This window comes from Cryptotermes secundus, unplaced genomic scaffold (assembly GCF_002891405.2).
Source record: "Cryptotermes secundus unplaced genomic scaffold, Csec_1.0 scaffold19, whole genome shotgun sequence".
In the NCBI taxonomy this organism is placed as follows: domain Eukaryota; kingdom Metazoa; phylum Arthropoda; class Insecta; order Blattodea; family Kalotermitidae; genus Cryptotermes; species Cryptotermes secundus.
The window spans coordinates 263,826-291,570 of record NW_019729897.1 but is presented as its reverse complement, the minus strand read 5'-3'; the positions used below and the strand labels follow the sequence as shown (position 1 = coordinate 291,570).

General features: G+C 37.0%; 1 protein-coding gene across 9 annotated transcripts; it reads left to right on the top strand.

The window, feature by feature from the left end:
• The first annotated feature begins 257 nt into the window (after positions 1-257).
• LOC111865664 (NEDD4-binding protein 1) lies at positions 258-27,745 on the top strand. 9 transcript variants are annotated; one of them, XM_023853855.2, is made up of 5 exons: positions 259-913; positions 18,220-19,757; positions 21,615-21,836; positions 24,537-24,644; positions 26,873-27,745. In XM_023853855.2, exons 2-5 carry the CDS (start codon positions 18,283-18,285, stop codon positions 26,970-26,972), a joined length of 1,905 nt encoding a protein of 634 aa, XP_023709623.1. In that variant the 5' UTR covers positions 259-913; positions 18,220-18,282; the 3' UTR covers positions 26,973-27,745. The 9 variants fall into 9 exon arrangements, with proteins under 9 accessions (XP_033607807.1, XP_033607802.1, XP_033607801.1 ...); XM_033751916.1 differs by lacking the exon at positions 24,537-24,644 and having other exon boundaries at positions 258-913; XM_033751911.1 differs by lacking the exon at positions 26,873-27,745 and having other exon boundaries at positions 258-508; positions 24,537-25,883.

The following is a 27,745-nucleotide window of genomic DNA, read 5'->3' as shown; positions in this document are numbered from 1 at the left end:
CGATCTCTCGGGAATTTCTTATGCAGCTCCTAATAATTTTGATAAACACCAAAATTACTCAACTTATAAAATAATTTATACTCAACATCTCACAGCTCTCGTATGCTGAATGCCATTAAACTACAAGACCAAAAACAGAATTAATTTTGACCTTTGATCTAAGAGAATGCAATATTTGTACGGTCCTAGCCGGTCGTAGCTGTAGCCGCTGTGGTAGCCACTGTAGCGGCCGTAGCGGCTGTACCCGTGTCCCGTGTGTCGACGGGTGTTGGTAATGTTGGTTGCAGTTGGTCATATACAATTTGGTTTTTGTGTTGTAAGGGTAATATTACGTGCGATTGCGTTTATGTTTGATATTATTGCGTGAAGACGTCTATACCGAAATTGCTAGCATATCAGAGCTTCATAAGCTTCAGAGATTTCAGAAATGGAATAGAAATTTGGCATTTAGTTTTAGAACGTTTAAACAAGTAAGAACTATGACAGCAGTACGGCGCAGTTAGCGATGGTAGCTGGCGATATATAAAACCTGCTTTTGAACTATGTTGTGGATGTGGTTTTATATCACATTACATTGAAGAGTGTTAATGGTTTCTTTATTGAAGTAGCATTGTAGGATATAGTTCTTAGTTTGTAATTATAATTGAATTACGAAAAGGAGTTAAAGGTTTACAATAATGTTTTGAGTTAATCCAGTTTTCAAACTTGACATTTTTAAAGTGATAATGCTAATCAACATGTGCCTATAAGATGGAAGTCTAACTTAATAGAGTGCATCCTTACCAGAACTTATGCACTTCAGAGGAGATAGAAAATATACGCAGCAAAGTAAGCCGAAATAACCCCTGATACCTTGGAAGGAACAGATAAGGGCTTGAAAATTGCCTTTGTAGCTTGTACAGTGTTGGCGTTGGTGAGTAATGCAAGAATTCATTGTGTCGTCTGTATGATGGTTTGGGTCCACACAGATTTTTATAATCGTACTAGTGAAGTTGCAGTCATATTTCTACATATAGTCAAAATTTCGTGATAGGTTAGGCGATTTGAAACAGGTTAATTTTCTTTGTTGTGGCAGGTTTCGGTAAATTTGAAAGAATCGTGGACCCTTCCTAAAGTTTAGCAGTGTGTAATGATCCTTTATTCTCTCATTAAATTTTGGTTTCCTTACTAGCTGTCTTAATAGATAATTCTGCTTCAGATGTTTCAGTCCTTCTGGACTGGGTGGTAAGGATGTCCTCATGTGCCACACCATGAAAGTTAATGGGCGACATAAGCTTAAAATGCACATTCTTAACTTAAGTAGCAGGTTCAAAGTGAGTGATTATTCCTGAACAAAGAGCCTCTAGTCCCAGAGCCATTCTTTATGTGATGGGGAATTTTAAACAGTTTTATCAGCATTTGAATCCTTTCAGTTGAGAATGCAGCCCATCATGTTACTGGCTAAGCTGTCACGATTTGTGTTAAATTAAGACATCTGTGGTGATAGAGTGTCTTATTGCTGTATGTGCCAAAACTTTCTATGAACAAGCATAGAAATTGTTATTAAACCCTAAATGTATAAATTTTACAGAAAATTGTCAGTTGCCTGATACTGAGAGAATTTAATTATTTTTATAGTTGTCCGCGTTTTGTTAGTATAGTTCATGTGATGTCTGAAAGATATCACCAGTAGTACCTTGTTGCTTCCCATCTATGCAGTTCCAGTATAGGGAGGTTGGGAAACAATAATGTTTATTTGGTGTTCATCTTGCTAGACCCATATGAATTCAAGTGCTGTGGTATTATTCTATTTCCCTGTACATGTGGTTCTCAGAATTGTACCATTTTATAACCTTTCTTATAGCATCAGTTTATTTTCATCATATTTTATCTTTTAATTCTTACCATCTTAAAAGCACATATTAGTGTGCTATGAAGTAAAAGAACACAAAAGAACTGTACTTGTGTGGAAAGAGCTCTGTGTTATTTTTTGTTGGTGATATCCTTAACATAATGCACTCTTATAAACAAACATAACTTTGTTTTACAGACCCACTGAAGAACTGATATTCTCATGTACACAGTGTGACAGTAAAGTATCCAAACTGACGCTATTATGGTAATACTATTAATACCATCTATCAGGGATAAATGGGACTAGTTAGAATGTTTATTTATATGGTGTGTAAGTTTCAACTTATTTGGTTGATACATATGGGGATTACAGTTGTATTGGTGAAGTTAGCTTTTTCGTCGTGTTGAAGATTTCAGAATGGAACAGAGCAGCAGTTAAGTTTTGTGTAAAATTAAAGGAAACAGCAACAGAAACATTTGAATTGTTGAAAAGTGTGTACATTGAAGAATGTTTATCCAGAACAAGTGTGTTTGAATGGCAGAAAATGTTCAAAGAAGCTCTGAAAGTGAGAATGCAAAAATCACGGGTGAAAACAATGTTGACTGAATTTTTTTTATGCTAAAGGCATCATTCATCATGAATTTGTGCAGGAGAAACAGACTGTAAATGGTAAATTTTATAAGGAAGTGATTAAGATGTTGATCTCTTGAGTTCAGCACATAGCCCTGAGATTCAGGAAAGTGGGTCCTGGTATCTTCTGCACAACAATGCACAGGCACATTCTTCGGGCATTGTTTCTGAGTTTCTGGTGAAACAAGGGATCCCCATGTTATCCCATCCACCCTACTCCCACGATTTAATGCCAGAAGACTTTTTTTATTTCCTAAATTAAAAATTATGATGAAAGTGACAGGATTTGAGGCTGTTTCATCAGTCCAAGAGAACTGAAGGCAATACAGGAAGAAGTGTTTTCTCGGGCATTCGTTTCATTGTATGAGCGATGTAAATGTTGTGCAGATGTGGGCAGGGACTGTATTTAGTGATGGTATTAATATTTTTTATCTTTTTTGTATGGTTTTTTACACCCTCAGTTCAGAGACTTAATTTTCACACTATATATATGGGAGTAAGTCAGAAAGTATTCACAAAATGTTCACATCCGTTTCTGCTGTTGGCCGCACTGCTGAATGTACTACAAGGAGCTAGAAGCATGGGATCTCCCTATTGTTGTAGTGGCTTACTTGACTTGCACTATTAAGTTGTCTTTCAGTAGTGCCTTCAACATGGGTGTTCAAATTACCATAGGCGCCAAAGAAGAGCAACATTCAGTAATTTCATTTTCATGGGTTGAAGACATAAGCAGTGGAGAAATTCATCAAAGACTATCAACTTAGTATGGTGACAGTGCTTTACAGCAGCAGAGTATGTAAGAATGGATTGGCATGTTCAAAATTGGCCACCCTAGTGCCACCGATGAAGAATGATTAAGAGTGCCATCCACATCAACTGTTGAAAGGAATATTGAACAAATCCATGTTCTAATTCTTGATAACAGGAAGGTGATTATCATTGAAGAGGCAAACAAACTGCAGCTTAATCAAAGATTTTGCCTATTAAACCATCCACCACATACTTCTTCCATAAAGTTTGTGCAAAATAGTTTCCAGAATTACTTGCACAGCATTGGTATAACCGTTTAGGCATCTGTAATAACCTTTTGAAACAGTATCATGAGGAAGGTGCACCTTTATGAGTCTCATTGTTCCTGGTGACAAAACTTGGGTCCACCACAATCTGGAAAGAAAGTGGTACAGTATACAGTGGAAACACCCAGTGTCCAAAAGAAGTTCAGGTCTCAATCAACATTGAAAAAAGTATGCTCGTGCTATTCTTGGATTCACAGGGACCATTCCTTGAACATTGTCATTAAAAGGATGCTGTGAGAAACAGTGCATGTTACAGTTAAGTGTTGTGTCATAATACAAAGCTGGCAAATTGCCAAGGACAGCTGTCAAAAAGTGCTCTGTTTCATGATAGTGCCCATACTATTAAAAATGCTTGAGCAGCTATGCCTTGAGGTCCTAAAACTTCCACTATACAGCCCTGACCTTGCTTCATCATATTTCATCTGTTTGCGACCCTCTGAGATTCTGTAAGAGGTCATCATTTTGCCAGAAACCATGAGTTGAAAGAGATGATGCTTACTACCTGAACAAAAGCTTCTTTTTTTTGCAGCGAAAAATATAAGCTGTGCATTGCTGGCCAAAGATGTCAAAAAGCAAAGGGAACTTTGTTGAGAAATGATGTACTTTTAAGTTATCATTTAGCATGCAGAGCTGTGCTTACTGACTGCTTCATGCTGGTGTCTTGTGTGACCTACTCTTCATCACTGAAGTTGGTGGCGACATGTTCCTCAGAAATATCAGCTGATGTTCAATGTATTACAAGGCATTATATTCCAGAAGATAGAACTCTTTACTCTTGTGTCAGTTGTAATGAATTGTGAATGCTTTGACTTATGTTTATAAATATAATTCGTATTTATTATTGTCACAATGTTTCTTCTTAGAAACTAAGTTTGTCTTTGAAAGAAGAAGTACTGTTGAGTTCTGTTACATGTAGTTAACATTTTAGGCACCTGCCTGGTCAGAGCTATGGCACCCTTCATGGGGTGTGATAGTTGAGTATGGGCAGTGGTGGAGTGATGATTTATCAGGGGAAAGTCAAAGAAACACAGAGAAAAACGTACTTCAATGCCACTTCGTTGCCCATGAATATCACCTAATGTTACTAAGGATTGAACCTGAGGCTGCAAAGTGAGAAGCTAGCCTCTTAAGTTCCTGAGCTATATCATGGCTGATTTAATATTTCTGTTATTTTAAATTTAATTCATTTATTTAAAAATGTTTAGCAAAAGAAATGTTATTACAAATGGTATGTAAATTTGAGAACCACTAATGTATATCACATTTGCTCTAATATTGGCTTTGTATGTGCATTGATGACATTTTGTTTTGGCCATTGTTTTAAGTACTAGTAGTCTTATAATGGAAGTTGAAACTGCTTTTATGTTATAGTACTATGGGAAACGTAAAGTTAACTGTGGTCATTGTTCATGGCAGTTCATAGTTATTTTAGCCATCAAACTGCCAAGGAGGTGAGTCATTTGATAACTCATTGTGGCCTCTGTTTTGTAACCCCATCATGGTCATCCTTGGTTAATGTTCCAGATGATTTGTTCATCATCTGATTTTTAACTTGGGAGAGTGTGTCTCTGTACAGCATTAACAAGGTGATTTAATCATGTTCTGTAGTCCAAATTTTGGCTAATATTGTTTTGGCCTGTAGTTCATCCAAAATATATTATTCTCATTTGCTATCATAAGGTGTATGTTTAGTTTATCTTATGAATTCATTAGAAGCAACTGTATTTTACATTTGTCTTTTCTGTCATTCACCAGGTTTCACAGGAGAAGGGAGAGTTAATTTGGCATAGATTGTTTTTGATCTGATATGTTGGTTTATCTGAACATTTTCAGTGTGTTAAGGTCCCCAAATTGAAATAAACCTCTCGTTTCTCTTTCTTTTTAGGGGCTAGAGAGGGATGTTTCTAAATACAGTAGCATGAAAGTTACAGCAGCTTGAATAACCCTGCCTTTAACATATACAGTCATAAAAGTTTCATTTTATCGGCCATATTTTGCATTCACTTGTTTTCTTTAATATATGTAATTGTAGTGTTTGTGCGTAGTGTTCTCACAGTTGTCTATTTGGCTCATTCCATGCCAAATCAGTCATTACTGACTAGCAGACTGTGATCATTTCGGATTTTGTTTGTTTGTTTAAAGTGTAATATAGTGGTTCATTCCAAAATGCAGTACAGATTATATTTTCCACACTCTGAGAGGTTGTTAAATGTGCACAAACAACAAGCAGTGATGAAAAGTTTATTATAAATTTCGTTTTTTGTAACTACAGCAAGTATGGAAGTGATTTGAACATTCTTTGTAACACAATTCTTTGTAATTATCAGGCCGAGTATTTGTTAGGCTATGTCGAATAGCCTGAATAATAAAATGTTGAAATCTGTGGTTGCGATATTTTTAATTTTTTCTAAATTTGAGTAAATGTTATCCCCAAGGTGTTAGATGGAACGGAATTGAAATTTGCCATGAATAGATCCTTAGTGGGTGGTTTTGTGAAGAGGAAGTTTCCATCCACTTGGAAGTAGAAATTAGTGTCAATTAATCTTTTGTAGTCCATGTGCAACACTATGATGTATACTGTTTATTAAAAGTTTTTCACTTTGAAAGTTTAAAAGTCCATCACTGCATGTTTCGATCAATGTGGTCATCACATGATTAATGATGAGATACTCACTTTCTTTTTAATGTCGACAGTTTCTGCTTCTCATAATATTATATTGTAGTATCCTGTTGCACTTTTCACTTAGTGATGATTAGTTTTTTGCAGTCTCACCTGCAGCGCTATGTTCTATAAGATTTACTAAAACTTTGAAAGTTTGAAAGTCGATCGCTACATGTTTCAACCTGATGATGTAGTTAGAGAAAGGAAGATTGCATTTCAGTATAAGACAGTGTGCTGAATTCTGAAAAAAAAAAAAGTAAAAAGCTGTCTCAGACAGCTACTAGAGGTTAGGATAATTAGTGGTTGTATTCTAATTTTATGATAATAAGTGACTTTAGGATGAGCAAATGTGATATTGATCTATGCATAATAGAAGAATACCACTTGTCTCTTACCAGGTAGGTATATAATTCCATTATTTTTATAATGCAAAAAAGTAGTAGGTTATGTAAGTGCAGTTCCTTTAACCATTATCAACCTGCATTGTTTCTGAAATCTGTTCGTCTGTGTCATGCATACAGTTACCATATTTTGAGGCATAGATTTGGAGGTTCGCCCTTAGTGTGTGCTAAAATTTTGTGTGGTCAGGAACAAATTCTAGTCTGATGGTGTGTGTAGTCTCTCATTGAACAATGTATGTAAGGTTTTAGTGGGAAAGTCAGAAGGAAAGAGACCATTAGGAGGACATAGGTGTAGGCGGAAGAATAATATTAAAATATGTCTTAGAGAAATGGGGTGTGGTGTGATGTGTAGACTGGGTACATCTGGTTGAGAACCAGTGGTGGGCTCTTGTGAACAAGGTACCTTCTGGTACCATAAACTAGATATCTGACTGGTGACTTCTCAGAAAGACTCAGCTCCATGGAGTTAATCATGTAGCCCAGGTGAGTAATTGGTTTGGTTATATGGGCAGGTTGTTATTTAGGCCCACAGGAGGGAGTAAGGAAATGGAGCCAAGTCTCTGACATTGAGAATGATGGGTGGCAAAACAACCATTTTGAAGGGTACTTTGTTTTTTGGGCTCCAATTCCATACTCCACATGAGTTCTCATGCTGGAACAGATGTCACAACTCTAGACATTCTAAAAATTCACTGCCATTGAAACTTTGAAACTTGTAACATCCAGTTGATCTCTAGCAGTTGTAATGCAGTCCTGAGGCCAATGATTAGTGGAGCTGGATCTCCTTGTCTGAGTACGTGTATGTTTGGGGAGATCTCTGGTGTCACAACCTTCTCGTTTTTTTTATTTTATTTTACCAGTTCATTCAAAAATTTTGGGAGATCTCTGTTGTCATGACCTTCTCATTGTTTTTCTTGTTTTGTTTTTTTTTATTTTACCAGTTAATTCAAAAGTTAGTGGGAGTGCACACTTGGACATATGCACAGTCCCTTTCAGAAACTGTCCCAAGTGGTCTTTCAGCATTGAAACACAGTGGAGGTCAGCAACTTTGAAAATTCACCATATTTTTAGACATTTGACAAAAAGGGACTGTCTTTTAATCTCTTACCACCATTATGTTGTGCATATGGAAAAGTTTTTGATGTGGTTTCGTAGGAGGATTGACAGGAGGTTGGAGAAAACTGCATAATGAGGAGCTTCATAACTTGTACTCTTCTCCAAGTATAATTAGAATGATCAAGTCAAGGAGGATGAGGTGGGCAGGTCATGTAGCACGAATGCGTATTAGGATATTGGTGGGAAAGCCAGAAGGAAAGAGACCACTGGGAAGACCAAGGCGTAAGTGGGTGGACAATATTAGAATGGATCTTAGAGAGATAGGATGGGATGGTGTGGATTATCTGACTCAGGATAGGGACCAGTGGAGGGCTCTTGTGAACATGGTAATGAACCTTCGAGTTCCATAAAATGCTGGTAAATTATTGAGTACCTGCAGAATTGGCGGCTCCTCCAGAAGGGCTCAGCTCCATGAGTAAGTAAGTAAGTTCCCAGGAGCATGCATTGCAGAAGTGGGAGCTGACTGTAATCATTCAGGTTACTTTTAGAAAGAAAGATCTGTCTTTTCCATCTTTCATTTTTCTGTCTGTCTTCCTAATATTCATTCCTTTCTTTCCTGTTTCCCTATCTCCCTCATCAGTGTTTGATTGTTGTTTTGCTGGATTTTTCATGCTCGAAGGAAGGGTTAGAGAAAGGGTGAGTTGCAAGATATTGGCGTAGTACAGTGTTTCTCAACTGCTGGGCCCTTATCTTATAAAAAAAAAGAAGAATTTACCAGACTGCACTCTCACAAAGGTTGAGAACCACTGTTGTAGTACATGGGATCTTAGCCTTAAGATTTTAACTTGTGTCAAGTTCCTCAGTATTTAAATTTGATTAAATTTCTCAGATAGCAAGAGTTTGCTCTGGAAGTGAGGGATTGGATCTGCACAATGGTTCAGAGATGCCACCTTGTAATCAGTGTTCTTTGTATAAATATCTCATTTTTGTTACAGAACTTCTAATGCAGTATTTTTGCAGTCATAGAGGAATAAATGCTTACTAAGGACAGAGGCACACAAATGATAATGTGAATTATAATTCTTTCACTGACCGAACCGTAAATTCATTGTAATCATTTTTATGCAGTGAATCCCAAACCTGTCACCTCCTTCCTTGGAAAGTCAGAAAATCTAGACCTAAATTTAGGCTATATTGTTTTTTGGGAATTGTTGTATTCCAGATACATCTTGCTTTGTTTCTAAATTTATTTTGTCGCTCTTTCACAATTGCACACGTTATGAACAGTCACATAGAAGATGACTGTGAATGATGGATTATAAAGGATTTGAAAGGAAGTTGTCTTGGTTATTCCTATCACTTGCTGGGATATACTGAAGCAAACCATGAAAACTCAGAGGCTAATGTACTTTGGAACCAAGAATCTGTAGAAAGTGTGGAATTTGAAAGGGGTGCTCACCACTCAACTGTGACCTTTAGTGACACATAGTTGACCTGGCCATCACTGTGCTGTGCCACCAATGATGTTTGGAACTGGCATAAACCTTTATAGCGTACTGGTTACTGAATGTACCCCTTCTTTAACATTAAAAGAACTTTGCATTTTTCCCACACAGTGTATCTGTTGTTTTATATGGTTCTTAGATTAAACAGTGATTATTTCTGTAAANACACTCAATACACGTCATTGTACTGTTAGGCTTCTGCCTTTTACTTACTTACATTATAGTTACAATATAACACGTGCAGTAGCAAACTTTGCTAGAGCAAACTGGACTCCAGTAGAACGAATCACTACATAGTGGGCGGAAGAACAAATGTCAGTGTCTTTTAAACATACAGAAAAACATGGAGGCTGCACATACAGCCAACCTAAACTATCATAAGATGAACACTGCTACCAACTGAACAAATTAACACTTCCCATAACAAATATCACCTAATGTTACTAAGGATTGAACCTGAGGCTGCAAAGTGAGAAGCTAGCCTCTTAAGTTCCTGAGCTATATCATGGCTGATTTAATATTTCTGTTATTTTAAATTTAATTCATTTATTTAAAAATGTTTAGCAAAAGAAATGTTATTACAAATGGTATGTAAATTTGAGAACCACTAATGTATATCACATTTGCTCTAATATTGGCTTTGTATGTGCATTGATGACATTTTGTTTTGGCCATTGTTTTAAGTACTAGTAGTCTTATAATGGAAGTTGAAACTGCTTTTATGTTATAGTACTATGGGAAACGTAAAGTTAACTGTGGTCATTGTTCATGGCAGTTCATAGTTATTTTAGCCATCAAACTGCCAAGGAGGTGAGTCATTTGATAACTCATTGTGGCCTCTGTTTTGTAACCCCATCATGGTCATCCTTGGTTAATGTTCCAGATGATTTGTTCATCATCTGATTTTTAACTTGGGAGAGTGTGTCTCTGTACAGCATTAACAAGGTGATTTAATCATGTTCTGTAGTCCAAATTTTGGCTAATATTGTTTTGGCCTGTAGTTCATCCAAAATATATTATTCTCATTTGCTATCATAAGGTGTATGTTTAGTTTATCTTATGAATTCATTAGAAGCAACTGTATTTTACATTTGTCTTTTCTGTCATTCACCAGGTTTCACAGGAGAAGGGAGAGTTAATTTGGCATAGATTGTTTTTGATCTGATATGTTGGTTTATCTGAACATTTTCAGTGTGTTAAGGTCCCCAAATTGAAATAAACCTCTCGTTTCTCTTTCTTTTTAGGGGCTAGAGAGGGATGTTTCTAAATACAGTAGCATGAAAGTTACAGCAGCTTGAATAACCCTGCCTTTAACATATACAGTCATAAAAGTTTCATTTTATCGGCCATATTTTGCATTCACTTGTTTTCTTTAATATATGTAATTGTAGTGTTTGTGCGTAGTGTTCTCACAGTTGTCTATTTGGCTCATTCCATGCCAAATCAGTCATTACTGACTAGCAGACTGTGATCATTTCGGATTTTGTTTGTTTGTTTAAAGTGTAATATAGTGGTTCATTCCAAAATGCAGTACAGATTATATTTTCCACACTCTGAGAGGTTGTTAAATGTGCACAAACAACAAGCAGTGATGAAAAGTTTATTATAAATTTCGTTTTTTGTAACTACAGCAAGTATGGAAGTGATTTGAACATTCTTTGTAACACAATTCTTTGTAATTATCAGGCCGAGTATTTGTTAGGCTATGTCGAATAGCCTGAATAATAAAATGTTGAAATCTGTGGTTGCGATATTTTTAATTTTTTTCTAAATTTGAGTAAATGTTATCCTCACGGTGTTAGATGGAACGGAATTGAAATTTGCCATGAATAGATCCTTAGTGGGTGGTTTTGTGAAGAGGAAGTTTCCATCCACTTGGAAGTAGAAATTAGTGTCAATTAATCTTTTGTAGTCCATGTGCAACACTATGATGTATACTATTTATTAAAAGTTTTTCACTTTGAAAGTTTAAAAGTCCATCACTGCATGTTTCGATCAATGTGGTCATCACATGATTAATGATGAGATACTCACTTTCTTTTTAATGTCGACAGTTTCTGCTTCTCATAATATTATATTGTAGTATCCTGTTGCACTTTTCACTTAGTGATGATTAGTTTTTTGCAGTCTCACCTGCAGCGCTATGTTCTATAAGATTTACTAAAACTTTGAAAGTTTGAAAGTCGATCGCTACATGTTTCAACCTCATGATGTAGTTAGAGAAAGGAAGATTGCATTTCAGTATAAGACAGTGTGCTGAATTCTGAAAAAAAAAAGTAAAAAGCTGTCTCAGACAGCTACTAGAGGTTAGGATAATTAGTGGTTGTATTCTAATTTTATGATAATAAGTGACTTTAGGATGAGCAAATGTGATATTGATCTATGCATAATAGAAGAATACCACTTGTCTCTTACCAGGTAGGTATATAATTCCATTATTTTTATAATGCAAAAAAGTAGTAGGTTATGTAAGTGCAGTTCCTTTAACCATTATCAACCTGCATTGTTTCTGAAATCTGTTCGTCTGTGTCATGCATACAGTTACCATATTTTGAGGCATAGATTTGGAGGTTCGCCCTTAGTGTGTGCTAAAATTTTGTGTGGTCAGGAACAAATTGTAGTCTGATGGTGTGTGTAGTCTCTCATTGAACAATGTATGTAAGGTTTCATTGGGAAAGTCAGAAGGAAAGAGACCATTAGGAGGACATAGGTGTAGGCAGAAGAATAATATGAAAATATGTCTTAGAGAAATGGGGTGTGGTGTGATGTGTAGACTGGGTACATCTGGTTGAGAACCAGTGGTGGGCTCTTGTGAACAAGGTACCTTCTGGTACCATAAACTAGATATCTGACTGGTGACTTCTCAGAAAGACTCAGCTCCATGGAGTTAATCATGTAGCCCAGGTGAGTAATTGGTTTGGTTATATGGGCAGGTTGTTATTTAGGCCCACAGGAGGGAGTAAGGAAATGGAGCCAAGTCTCTGACATTGAGAATGATGGGTGGCAAAACAACCATTTTGAAGGGTACTTTGTTTTTTGGGCTCCAATTCCATACTCCACATGAGTTCTCATGCTGGAACAGATGTCACAACTCTAGACATTCTAAAAATTCACTGCCATTGAAACTTTGAAACTTGTAACATCCAGTTGATCTCTAGCAGTTGTAATGCAGTCCTGAGGCCAATGATTAGTGGAGCTGGATCTCCTTGTCTGAGTACGTGTATGTTTGGGGAGATCTCTGGTGTCACAACCTTCTCGTTTTTTTTATTTTATTTTACCAGTTCATTCAAAAATTTTGGGAGATCTCTGTTGTCATGACCTTCTCATTGTTTTTCTCGTTTTGTTTTTTTTTTTATTTTACCAGTTAATTCAAAAGTTAGTGGGAGTGCACACGTGGACATATGCACAGTCCCTTTCAGAAACTGTCCCAAGTGGTCTTTCAGCATTGAAACACAGTGGAGGTCAGCAACTTTGAAAATTCACCATATTTTTAGACATTTGACAAAAAGGGACTGTCTTTTAATCTCTTACCACCATTATGTTGTGCATATGGAAAAGTTTTTGATGTGGTTTCGTAGGAGGATTGACAGGAGGTTGGAGAAAACTGCATAATGAGGAGCTTCATAACTTGTACTCTTCTCCAAGTATAATTAGAATGATCAAGTCAAGGAGGATGAGGTGGGCAGGTCATGTAGCACGAATGCGTATTAGGATATTGGTGGGAAAGCCAGAAGGAAAGAGACCACTGGGAAGACCAAGGCGTAAGTGGGTGGACAATATTAGAATGGATCTTAGAGAGATAGGATGGGATGGTGTGGATTATCTGACTCAGGATAGGGACCAGTGGAGGGCTCTTGTGAACATGGTAATGAACCTTCGAGTTCCATAAAATGCTGGTAAATTATTGAGTACCTGCAGAATTGGCGGCTCCTCCAGAAGGGCTCAGCTCCATGAGTAAGTAAGTAAGTTCCCAGGAGCATGCATTGCAGAAGTGGGAGCTGACTGTAATCATTCAGGTTACTTTTAGAAAGAAAGATCTGTCTTTTCCATCTTTCATTTTTCTGTCTGTCTTCCTAATATTCATTCCTTTCTTTCGTGTTTCCCTATCTCCCTCATCAGTGTTTGATTGTTGTTTTGCTGGATTTTTCATGCTCGAAGGAAGGGTTAGAGAAAGGGTGAGTTGCAAGATATTGGCGTAGTACAGTGTTTCTCAACTGCTGGGCCCTTATCTTATAAAAAAAAAGAAGAATTTACCAGACTGCACTCTCACAAAGGTTGAGAACCACTGTTGTAGTACATGGGATCTTAGCCTTAAGATTTTAACTTGTGTCAAGTTCCTCAGTATTTAAATTTGATTAAATTTCTCAGATAGCAAGAGTTTGCTCTGGAAGTGAGGGATTGGATCTGCACAATGGTTCAGAGATGCCACCTTGTAATCAGTGTTCTTTGTATAAATATCTCATTTTTGTTACAGAACTTCTAATGCAGTATTTTTGCAGTCATAGAGGAATAAATGCTTACTAAGGACAGAGGCACACAAATGATAATGTGAATTATAATTCTTTCACTGACCGAACCGTAAATTCATTGTAATCATTTTTATGCAGTGAATCCCAAACCTGTCACCTCCTTCCTTGGAAAGTCAGAAAATCTAGACCTAAATTTAGGCTATATTGTTTTTTGGGAATTGTTGTATTCCAGATACATCTTGCTTTGTTTCTAAATTTATTTTGTCGCTCTTTCACAATTGCACACGTTATGAACAGTCACATAGAAGATGACTGTGAATGATGGATTATAAAGGATTTGAAAGGAAGTTGTCTTGGTTATTCCTATCACTTGCTGGGATATACTGAAGCAAACCATGAAAACTCAGAGGCTAATGTACTTTGGAACCAAGAATCTGTAGAAAGTGTGGAATTTGAAAGGGGTGCTCACCACTCAACTGTGACCTTTAGTGACACATAGTTGACCTGGCCATCACTGTGCTGTGCCACCAATGATGTTTGGAACTGGCATAAACCTTTATAGCGTACTGGTTACTGAATGTACCCCTTCTTTAACATTAAAAGAACTTTGCATTTTTCCCACACAGTGTATCTGTTGTTTTATATGGTTCTTAGATTAAACAGTGATTATTTCTGTAAACATGATTAATTGTTATCTTTGTAATGTAGATGCAGTCTTTGTGGTAGGACCTGTGTTTTGAATACGTAGATGAATTTCAGGCTTTGAACAGTGAACCAGGAACTCGCCACACTACAGTTTGAATTAATATCGTGCTTTTGAAAGGAAAAGATGCTGCTGCTGTTATTATGCAACTAGAAGAGACTGTTAGGTATAACGTGTATAAAGCAAAAAGTATATACTGGTAATTAAGTCTTAAGAATTAGAGTAGATGAGATGCATTCTACCTTTCTAGTATTCTGCATGCAGAGTTTTAACAAATCAAGAATTGCATTCAGTGGTCAAAGCTTAACTTTTTCTAATGGGTCCATCTGAGAAGGAATCTTTTCTCTGTTCCACCTGACAATCGAAACAGGCTCCACGTCCAAAATGTTGTGTCTGAGAAACTCAGGATGTTGGACAGTGTCAATAATAATAATAATAATAATAATAATAATGTTTATTGTAACACAGCATTGTCACAAACCTTTAGGTTTTTTAATTCAGAATGCAGCCCTGCAGTCTTGTCATGAAATATATTGTTATACATTTCAGTACACTTACATTGTAGTGCCTATGTATGTGGGGTTGTTACAGTATGATGCATTTTGTCAGGTTTCCATGTGATCAAACGTGATTTGAGTAATTGCCACTTCTTTGAATACAGCTGTTGGGAATTGAGACTTCTTACCCCTTTAATTCCATTACTTATGATCCATGACTGCATATGCGTTTGCTCTACTAGTTGTCGTGTGCTATTTACTGGGCAGTAATGACATTACCCTGGAAAAGCTTCAGTGAGAGCTCGGGTACAATTGCTTAGCAACAGTGAGTAAACAGTCATTGCTATGTAAGGTCAACAACATTATGTGACATGTTCTAGCCAATCACAAGCTAGAAACCATTTGCTGCCTAGCAGCAGCTGAGTAAACAGCCGGCGCTATTCAAAGCCTGCAACAATATGTACAGTGACATGTTTTCTATAGGTCCGACTCCAGGTTANGCTCTACTAGTTGTCGTGTGCTATTTACTGGGCAGTAATGACATTACCCTGGAAAAGCTACAGTGAGAGCTCGGGTACAATTGCTTAGCAACAGTGAGTAAACAGTCATTGCTATGTAAGGTCAACAACATTATGTGACATGTTCTAGCCAATCACAAGCTAGAAACCATTCGCTGCCTAGCAGCAGCTGAGTAAACAGCCAGCGCTATTCAAAGCCTGCAACAATATGTACAGTGACACGTTTTCTATAGGTCCGACTCCAGGTTGTATAAGAAGATACATTGAGTGGCAATTTTCCAAGGCGCACACCGGTCCGTGATTTGCACATGGCATTTAAAATTCCGTACGTATATGACTATATAACAGAATTATGCAGGAAACAAGAAGAAGTCATACAAAACCATGAAAATGAGAATGTTTGTAACATTGGACAAGGCGAAGCCTGACACAAAGTATAAGAGGCTTAAACTTGTCGGCCGTCAGGCATTCTACCATTCAAGTGACTAGACTGCCATGGTAGCAAATACTGGTAGAAATAGGGCAAAATCTGCTGTACTGAGCCTGGATTGACAGAGGCCTTGTGTATATTGTACATAGAAATAGGAATTAAGATTAAATTTGTAAATTTATGTAAATAGTGACAATGGACTTACTAACACAGACTATGACTGGCAAATGACAGACCCGACCTCTTGTCAGAGAGGGTGCCCCAAATGGAGAGGACAGTAACTTTCATATAAGAAAAAAAATCTGGAGCTCGACACCAAGACAGACAGACTGATGGACTGTCAGTCGCAATGCGACTTGGACTTGCACCTCCACCGTGACCGTACGAGTCATAGGAGGTGACGAAAAGGGAAGTCTCAAGTCTGAGACAGTAAAATATTGTCGCAAGTACCAAGGGACTCAGACCCGAGAAGGACCGTGCTGCCAAGGGTCAGCAGCATATACAAAAGACAGACCCATCCTCTCATTAGAGAGGGCGCCCCCACAGAAACGAGGCCATAAATGTCAAACACTAATCAATACTTTGGGGCTCGACACCTAGACTTACTGACTGACCGACCGTCAGTTGCAGTGTGACTTGGACTTGGAGCCCCAGACGAAGCAAACCCCGTGTGGAGGCGGGGTCAGATACCTCCACCGTGACCCTGCGAGTCGTAGGAGGCGACGGAAAGGGAAGGCTCAAATCTGAGACAGTAAAATATTGTCGCAAGTACCAAGGGACTCAGACCCGAGAAGGACCGTGCTGCCAAGGGTCAGCAGCATATACAAAAGACAGACCCATCCTCTCATTAGAGAGGGCGCCCCCAAAAGAAGACCCTAAGACTTACTGACTGACTGACCGACCGTCAGTCGCAATTTGACTTTGACTTTGGGAGCCCCAGATTGGGCTCAACACCAAGATTGACTGACTGACTGACTGACTGACTGACTGACTGACTGACTGACTGACTGACCGACCATCAGTCACAATGTGACTCTGACTTTGTAGACAGAAGCCAGTGGTTAGCCAGCACGGAGGGATGGACAGTTCTACAGTCTCGTGAGAGTTAACACGAAAGGAGTTACTGTGAAACGACTTATTCAGCATTTTATGTTATACTTACGTTGAANGGTTTTTTTTTTATGGTTTTGCTCAGTCGTTCCTAGAAAATGTTGGTATAATGCATTCAGGTAAACTACTTTGGCATCCTTTACAGTTCATTTTACTGTCACCATATCTTATGTATTTTGAGTAACCTAAAAGTCATTTACTTCATTATCCAGTTTGGAAGCCTGAGGTGGTTCCCAGTTAACAATAATTATTATTGTTTTCTTACCCCAGATGGTGCTTAAATATCACACTAAAGTACATTGCAACTGTTCCTTTGACAGTTTTCGTCACTTAACAGTGCATTTCTACCAAAATATCAGGAATTCCAATAAGCCTAATATCACTGCATTGTACAAGCAAAAAAAAAAAAAAGTCTTGTAAGGTTCCAGTGAATGGCTCACTCGGGGTTTGGTGGTTTCCTAAATGTACCATTGTCACAACCTATTTTTCTGTTTCTAAGCTCCATCATATGTGTATCCTTCTGACTGCTCCAACAATGGTGGGTAAGATCTGAATCTTTCATGGTGAATAGAAATGCTGAAATCTTTGTGTGTGATTAATGATGTCAGTGTTAAGTATTGAACGTTTCAGAGATCTCCGTGATCAGGGTCAGTATGACGAATGATTGTACATTGCTAACATATATACCAGTATGTCAAATTAGTGCCTCATCCTATTGGTATATTATACAGCAGGAGGGTGGAGTCACATTGTGCAGTCACCCAAATGACTCTAACATGTCACAGTGTCGCCTAAACCTGGTGTCCTTGTCATTTCTTTTATTTTCTTTTTAGCATGATCTTCCTGCATTTCTCATGTTTTTTTTCTGGTCTGTGTGCATTGGAATGTCCTAATAATCTGGTGCGGGGATTCCATGCTCTGCTAAGTTTCTTTCCTTTCTGTTGATGGTGTTTGGTTGTAATTTTATTTTTGTTACCTCGTTCACACGTGGTCCTTGTAGCCTGCGGATTTAGCTAATACATTGGTCTTTTTAAAGTTGATCTAGTGGCCAATTCAGTGCATGCTGTGTCCACAGTGGCAGAACTTAGAACTTGCCTGAGATTTTAATTCAGAGAGCCATGAACTTTATGTTGTAGGGATGAACCTTTTGGTCCTGCTACCAGAGAATTAGTTGTGTGTGTATGTCTCCAAGAAGAATTTGCATGAATGTTACACTGCTTATATACTATAATGTAAATGTAACTGATCTGCGAGTTATAATTTGCCATAGCTGACATATATCAATCACTTTGTTGTTATAATTGTGTTTCTTGTTCCTAATTTAACAGGCTCTGGTGCAAAGTTTTGTAAACCTTTAAAAGAAAAAGAAGAAGGCTAGGAACAGACTTGCTATGAAGCTGCGTTCTGGAAAACAAGTGTCAAAACAAAGTGAGTTGTTAGAATGTGACAGTGATAAGAGAAGTGCAAAAGTTTTCAAGATTGGACAGAAAAGAAAGGAAGCATGTGAAGTTATCAATCCTGTTGGCAATGAAACCATTCCTAGTTCATCAGTAAATGAAGATTCTGGTGACTTCCATCTGAGACAGACAGCAGTTCCCTGTAATAGTACAGGGTCAAAGATTTCAGTTATGAAACATTGTGGTCATATTTCATCTTCAGCTGATGCATTGACAAATTTGCCTGCTAGATCTAGCAGTACTGTCAAAAAAAATGAAGTTTTGACTTACTTTCACCAAACTTCGAGTACTAGATCCAGTTGTTCAGGAAGAAGCAGTGAAGAAAGCTCAGCTAATGTATGCACCAACCTTTCATCATTATGCTCTTCTGAAATGTCTCCATCTAGCAGTAGCAATATTGGATGCCTCATGCAAGATAACAGGCCCCTTATTGTAGATGTGACAAATATAAGAAAAGACAAAACAGAGAACAAAAAGAATGTATGTTCAGTGGTTAACAGTATTCTTGATAAAGAATGTGACAGCATTGGAATGGCTAACGAAAGTGATAAATGTATCTTAAAAATTCCAAGTATAAAGCGAAGACGCTGTAGTAGGTCAGTGAAAATGCTGTCTCAAAATGTGAAGGCAATGACAGCTAAGACACCAACAGTTACTGTACATAAGGATAAATGTTCAGGGCAGGAAGATGATGCATGTTCTGTCATCAGTTTAGGAAGTGATGATGAAGTCATAATTCTTGACAGTGATCCAAAGCCTCAATTGGATTGTAGCAGTGCCAGTGACATTGTTATTCTTGACACATTACCTTCTAAAAAGTGTGTTCCTACTTCAGATCCTGTGATAATAAACTTATGCACACCCTTGAGCCAGTCGGACGTCTCAAAATCTCCTGTGCATAGAGTACAAAAATGTATGAATCGTAAAGATAAAACCAAGCAAAAGAAAATTAAACCTAAGGTACATAAGAAATCAGCATTTAAAGACTACGTATCTCTTCTTGGTAGTGTGCCGCACACTACAGGCAGTAGACCACAAGACATGTCTTTGGTTACAAGCTGCTTTACACAACAGAGTTTTATGCCATTTGCTACTGCTACATCTGCAAGTTCAATCTTTGCTCCAGCCATAAATTCCAGTGTTAGGAATACCTTGAATTCTGCAGTTGTTGCAGCTTCACGTACAGTGGAATATAACCAAATGTATGTGACCAGTGCACATATCGGCAACTTTCAATACCCAAATCCTAATGCTGCAAGAATGGGTCTACAGCCAGTTAATAACCAAGTGGACCTGGCAATTGTACCATCTTCAAGTGTGTATGGCAACAACTTATATAACCCAAATCCTAATCCTGCAAGAGTGGGTCTACGGCCAATTGTTATTGATGGCAGCAACGTTGCAATGGGGTAAGGTTGTTGGATTTTCATTGAGGTACATTTCCAGTGCATGATTTTCTGTTGCCAGCATGCAAACAAGAGTAATTTGTGTAAAGTGGAATGATTTCCTGTTGTCCACATATAAATGAAAGTAGCTTTTATAAAGTTCAATAATTACATTTTATAAGGTCTTGAGCAGGTAGTCCCTAGCAAAATCACCCACAATGTAGTTCTGTATCTGCAACGCTTTCAACATGTCCCTATTAGCACATTCATAAATATTTCCTTTCACTTGTAATAAAAAAGAAAGTATGACATTTGTGTTGGAAGTCAGTGTAACTTTTGAAATAATTGTGCAGCCTTAATATGATACAGTTAGAGAGTAAAGTCATCTCTTTCTCAGTCATAGATGGAGGGACATCTTAATGCTCCCTATAGTCACTTTGTCCCCAGGGAAAGAACCCCAGTGCTTGTTGGAGTGGCTGGGTGGACCCATAGTTAGTTGGAATATGGTGGCAAGGAGAGAAATCATTGTATAAGTTGGGAACCAGTTCTTGGTTGTGTAGCCCATAGCCTGTCACTAGAGTGACTGACATTTCTAAGGAAATCTGCCGGTCATAGATTCCTTCATACATGTGATTGCCTGTAGGCCTGTAGTACCATTTTAATCACATTGAATGATGTTTTACACTGACCGGTCATTGAATAAATTGAGATGATTAATTAATTTAAAATACATTTTGTTGTTCATATAAAGCAGTGTTTGACATGATGACAAGAGTCATCTGGGTGAAATTATCTTTTGTTCTAATTCCTTAATGAAAACCTTGAGCCTTCTAGATTGTGTTAGGCCTGGATCCCACAGTGTTTATATTTAAATACTGATTCATATGTCTTTGAGCAACAACAGTTTATAACCATTTTAACAAATGTGGAAGTAAACTTCATGACTGTTATTTGTACTGGTACATTATTATCCACTTTATTCACTAATTATGACTTCCCTTCTTTTCATTTAAATTGATTTCTCATTCTGAAACCACAGATTTTACATGAAGAGTCTTGCTTCGCTGAAGCTCATAATTTTCATTTGTTAAAAGAAGGAGAAAGGTAGTTGCTGGTGCTGTGAGTTGGCGAGTGCTAGGCAATACTTATTTTTCATAAAATACAATCTAATACACTTCAGTTAAATTTAAAATTTTATTTCACAATCTTTTATCCCCCTTAGTTGTATTTTGGGTTTCAAACATGACAATATGTTAATGATGGTCTATTGTACTGAAAATTAGTGTTCTGAGAGCTTCCAATTGAACTTGATCCACCACCACTTGCATGAACAAGATGTTCTTATGACTTGGCAGCACTGTACTAAAGCCTATCATTCTGTACATCACACTTGAAACAGCAGACTTTCACTTGTGTGCGCAAAACCTGACGGGGTCCTTTTCATTCCATTTTTAAGAGCACAGTAAAACCACTAGAATGAAACCAACAATTTATATTCACAAACACAAAATTGTGTAAAACTGTGAGAGTTGTGAGTATTGAAGATAGGCGGACATTGGTTTATCATTAGAGTGTGATAATTGTTAGCACACAACTGGCAGCCACCTGTCATCTCATCTGAATTCTAAAGTAGCAACAGATTTTAACTCCTTTTATTTTTGTTTCCTGTGAGAGGGAAAAGTAATGGTACAGTGTTACTAATGAAGAATTCCTTTTGGGGGGCATATAATGCCATACTCGTAAAAGTCAAAATGATGTTGATCAGGCTATATGTTGTTATATCCCAAAAGGTAGAACTTTTCATAACCACTGCTGTAGTTTTGTTACTAATCTTTGAGAATGTTTGCCACTGAGAAGCTTTATCAATATTTTGTTCTGTAGACACACCAATGGTAGAAACTTCTCATGCAGAGGATTGGAGATCTGCATAGACTACTTCCTGAAACGAAATCACAGAGTAGTAGCTTTTGTTCCTCAGTTCCGTAAAAGTTGCCGCCACAGCCTAGATACTCACATACTAGACCGTCTAGAGAAACAAGGTCTTGTTTCATTCACACCAAGTCGGAAGGTTGGAGACCGGCTAGTAATACCTTATGATGACAGGTGAGTTGTAAGATTGTAACTCTTTACACTGTACATGTATATTTTTTGTATCCAAAACTGTGCAAAATTTGCCAGAATGCTTAGAGATGGAGAGGGGATGCATGTCCTGACAACTAGTAAACCCATGGTAAAAGATTCCTTTTATATTTTTTATTTAAATGTAACATTCATTGACAAATTGTACATACTCTTACATGTTTTGACAAACAAATGGGACTGCTGTGTTCATTTCATAATTCATACGTATGTTTTTACAAATTATTGTTAGGTTGTGTGATTTTACATGAAGGTTTATGAAAATGATGTGTCATGGGAAATAATGCTATCTGCTTGTCTTGTCTCAGAAGTAGAATGCTTTCTGAGAAAAGTTCTCCTATTGGTGTTACTATTGCTGCTGCTGTTTGAACTCTTCACTTGTTATTTATTTTATTTATATTTTCTATTTTTCTACAGAACTACTAACCGTTACATAGTTTAACTGTTGCAACTAAAACGGTATATTTTCTGATAACTGGTACCCTATTGTCATGCAAAACACAGCATAAATTATGAATAAGCTATTACTAGCATGTATGAACATGTTTATTTATATTATATAATTAACACAATTATGTGGATTTTGAATTGACGGTACTTGAATTGGAGGTTATCACAGTGGTGCGTATGAGGATTAACGTCTTCTGGAATATAATGCTGTCTAGTCCGTTGAAAGCCAATGGACATGCAGTCACCATCTTCACGGTTGAAGAATAAACCAAGCAAAAGGCCAGCATGAAGAAGGCTGAAAGCGGACCTGTGCTTCCTCTCAAATGTCATCTGACTTTAGTGGGCTAAACAGTGTTATATCCAAGAAGATAGCACCCTTCATATATGAATTTTGTCATATATGCCTGTCTTCCAAGGATCTGGTATTTATATCACAGGTCTGCCTCCACATTTCTGAGGGGTGCAGGGACAGATCTGAAAACTTTGTCGTCTGTTACTTGTCACTTCGCTTGTGACATCATTAAAGGCTGCATTAAAGGGAGAAGAAAAAGTAGTAGTGAAGTCCAACAGAAGCCATTTAGTGGTTAAAAGAAAATGATGTATACGGTGTGTCCAGGATCTGTTAGGACTCATTTTTTTTTTAAATTTTACCCTGCATTGTCATCTGTTGACAAGTTGTGGCATTACGATTCTTGAAGTTTCGGCTGTGGCTGCCTATAATTTCAAAGCGCAAGCGTCGCTGCATCATGTGTTCTGACCCTGAACGTAACAGTACTGTTCTGACACTCGTCGGAAAGTGGCGGTTGAAGACAGAGCCAACATCAAATTTTGTTTGAAGTTAGGCACAACAGGCAGAGAAGCATATGAAATGATGAAAAGTGTGTACAGTAGTGATTGTTTGAGTCGCTCGAAAATTTTTCGATGGCATGCTGTATTTTGTGATGGCAGGGAGGACATTAAAGACGGTCCACAGGCATCAAAGCTGAGAACAAGTCGCGTTGAAGAAAATGTGAAAAAAAGTGACTGAAATCCTTGCATCAGACAGATGTGTTTCTGCAAGACTCATAGAGGAACTTTTGGGAATACAAAAGCACTGTGCATCAAATTCTGACTGAAGGTTTGGGCAAATGGAAGGTCTGTGCGCTGTCAGGCGATGAAAAATATGCCAGAGTGGAACACTGCAAAGACGTGTTATGGTCGGCCCAAAGTGATACAAAATTTACAAAATCGATTGTTACTTGTGACGAGACATGGTATTTTCAAAATGAGCCTCTCACAAAGCGGCAGAGTGCATGCAGCATGGTTGAGCCCAAAGAAGCCAAAACCAAAGAAAGTGTGCATGCAAAAGAGTCAAGTAAAGACACTGCTGTTTTCTTTTATTCCAAAGGAATCGTTGACAAGGAATTTCTGCCAGAAGGTCAAACAGTGAATTCTGATTATTATCTCAGAGTCCTCAATCATTTGTGGGCGAGAATTCTTTGAATTCGACCTGAATATCAAGAGCAAGGTTCCTGGTCACTCCTCCACAACAATGGCCCACCCCACAAATCGAAGATCGTGCACAATTTTTTGGCCAGAAAAGGGATCACAGTCCTTGATCATCCTCTGTATTCGCCAGATTTGGCTCCAGCAGATTTCTGGTTGTTCCCAAAAGTTAAGTTGGCGATGAAAGGAGACCGTCACGACACCATCCAGGACATCCAAAGGGAATCTACCACAGCTTTAAATGCGATTCCACAAAAGGAGTACAGTGATTGTTTTTGAAAACTTTTCAATCGATTCCAGCTATGTATTGATTCAAAAAGAGACTATTTTGAATAAAAAGAGTGAAATTTTGAAAATAATTCATGTCTTGTATTTTTAATGAACACAGTCCTAACAGAACCTGGGCACACTGTGTATATACACAGATACAAAACTGGGATGAAATTCAAGTTCTTCGGGGAGGAAGGGGGACACTGAGACCATCATGGTAAGGAGACATATTCTGAAAGTCATGAAAGTGATGTGAGTCCAGCAACTTAAAAGAGTCATTAAATGTAAGTAACCACCATTAACAACAAATTTGTTCCTAAAATTACAGTGCATATTTTTCTGTATGGACATGTGCAAATGAAATGTGTTAGGAACTATTACTAATTTCTCCTTAATTGTAAATATGAGGAGGGAACTTGACCCAAGTTATGGAACATATTGTGTATATGCTTGTTGTAGGTATATTGTGCAGTATGCTGCTGAATGCGGTGGTGTAATTGTTTCAACAGATAATTATCGAGATCTTCTACGAGAAAATCCTGCTTGGAGAGAGACTATTGAAACGAGGTTGGGAAAGTACAGTAATTGTCCCACATTGTGGATTTTTGTACTAAGTTATCCACATTCTAAATATGGAAGATGCACTTCGACATTCTCATTTAATATTTAATTTAATTTGTATATACAGGATGGTTCAAGTTTTGTGGGTTAATTAATCAAGATGTTGAGTAAATGATTCGTATTAACATGGATCCAGTTTGGAAAGTTCAAGTCATGACATCGTGGAAGTGGGATACATGTGTCAGAAATAATGACATTAATAAAAAATTTTGCCATAACTTAAGTATGAAACTAAAGCAAGCATTATTTAAAAATCGAACACTTTACATGTTGCCAACTACTTCAATACATTATACCCAGTCTTGGAATGAAGTTACAGGCAGACCCTTCGATCAGTTTTGTAACATGTTTCACCGTTAAATAACGCTCTTATTTTCATTTTACATTGAAGTTAATGTGAAATTTTCTAATTAAGAATACTTATTGCTGATATGTTTTAATTTTGTTTTAAAACTTCCATGATTACTTAAATTTTCAACATTAGAACCATGTTAAGAGGACTCTCTTTTTATTCAAAATTACTTTATTAATATACCCACAAAGTTTGCCAGGCTCCCGAATCATCATCTTGTAAAGGTTTCATTTTCATGGTTGCCGGTGCCCTTGAAATTACATTAATACTGCAGAATCCTTCTTGGATATGTTACAAAATAATGCAGTTAAAAAGATATGTGTAAGAGGACTATTCAAGGGCTTCTCAGTGCTAATCAATTAGGGATATGGCTCCTGTCCCGCAACTCTTTTAGGCTATCATGTGCAATGAACCCCCCATTTATAGTGTACCCCAGTTAAGATTTTCCTTAATCTAACATTCAGTTTCAGTGATTCCAGGTGTCAGTATTAAAGTTTCCTTCATCTAAGATTTCCCTCAATTTAGTGTTCAAATCCATACATCCTTAAAGAAACCTTTATTATTAGTATTATTAGTATTAGTATTGTTGTTGTTGTTGTTGTTGTTGTTGTTATTATTATTATTATTATTAAAGCAAATTTTTTAACTTTGATCCAGATGAGTAAACTATAAATTGCGTCAACTGTAATTTTATGGTCACATGGAAAACTTCTATAACGTGTTTCACTATTCAGATTTTTCTCTATGCAGTACTTTAATTAACTCTAATGTTTGATCTTTCCAATTTTATTAGGAAAAGGCTATAATAAATATAGATTTTCTTTCTAATCATATTTTTACGTCTTATTTGTTCCATATATGACAACTTCAGTAGTGAGAAGTTTTAAAATCTGATATGTGTTACGGTCCAAATCTCATTTCATTGTAACATATAGTTTGTCAGAGATTTGGTCATTACTAAATTGTTGTGTATTAACCCTTTAACAGATAATGATAATCATAGAAGCGACCCATTTTAACATTAATGAACTCCAGCTTTCACCCACAGGGAGTACTTGTTAGTTTCAGTGGGTTATTAGAATAAACAATGGCACTTCTTGAATGTTATTAGCTGAATTAACTTCATGATAGATATATAATGAATATTCTGTGATGTAAAAGCCGAGGTTTTATATGTTATGATATTTTTGGTCTTTGAAGGGTTAAGGAATTTGTATTAGTCTGAGTCATATTTCAGTCTCTTATAAGTTTAATTAATTTGTCTGTCAAAAAATATTGATCGAAATAGGAAATTTACGCCAATCTTCTGAATACCTGGATGAGGAGACCCAGGAGAGAAGCTTGACGAAATAAGTTCTAAATAGGTCTAAATAAATGTTTCCCAGTCCACTGCCAATTTTCACCAGTCTGAAACATTCTACTGCCAAAGAAAATAAACCAATGAATATTTTAAGTGAAAGCTTCCTGAAATGTAGTGCCAAAGAGCTCTTTTAAATAGTTTTTCTGTTGAAAGATCAAATACGAAGGATTTGTATTTTCTTTCCATTCATATCTAAGATACACACACACACACACACAATCTGTTCAGTTATAACAGTCCACATTAAATAATTTAAATACTTTATCAACCATTATTATAGCTTGTTTTAGGAACACTTTTCTGAGCCATGACTCTTGCTGATTTTTGAGAGATTGAAACTCGAGCATTTTTCAGTGGAACTTCTGATACAAATATAGTGTTTTGAATTAATGTTGATATGCAGATCTTAATGCTGTTTTATTATGAGCCAGAATTTTCACTTTTCTGTCTGTGATTGTGCAGGTTGCTAATGTTCACCTGGGTAGGAGATATACTCATGTTCCCTCAGGATCCGTTGGGCAGAAATGGACCAGACCTGGAAAGGTTTCTCAGATTTCCATAGTACAATCACAATGAAGACTAATTGCCTTCTGAAAGAAATAATTATGTTGTTAATATGAAAGGTACAAATCAGAAACAAAAAATATAAGTTATGGTCATGAAATATTGTTACACTTTGCATATTTGTGTAGTGAGACCAATGTTTTCATAATAATAATAATACTAATTGCTTAGAATGTGGGCAGTTCCCACAGGTGTATTCAGTTACAGTTAAAACATTACAGTGTCACCAAAGGGAATTGCATTAGTGTGTGATATTTTTGTGGAGGTGAACTTTTGCTAGACTGCATGGGATTACATCCCAGAAGATGGTACTTTTCATAGTTGCCACTGTGAAAATCTCACATTCAACAATATTTTTATTTTTTTTTTAGATTAAAAATTTAAATCCTACAAGACTGAAAATATAATTGTTTTTCAAATAAAAATTAGCTTCTAATACTGGCCATGATTGTAAAATTGATGAAAAATTTGTAATCAAAGGCTCAACTTTAACAGTGTTTTTTTAACCATGAAGTTAGGGGAAGTATAAAATTGCCAACAAGTGTATCTGTTTATTTTAATGGTTACATAGTCTTACAGCCCAAGTTGTTTCAGCCTTAATTGGCATCTTCAATGAAGGGCAACCAATACTAAGGGAAACTTAACATTTCCACACACACACAGCACTAAAGGGATAGTCGTTTAAAAGACAGTTGTGAGCTATTCATATGTAACAAAGTCTTTGGTATTTTGTCAACAATTTACCAGTAAAGCATTTACGCCCATCCATCA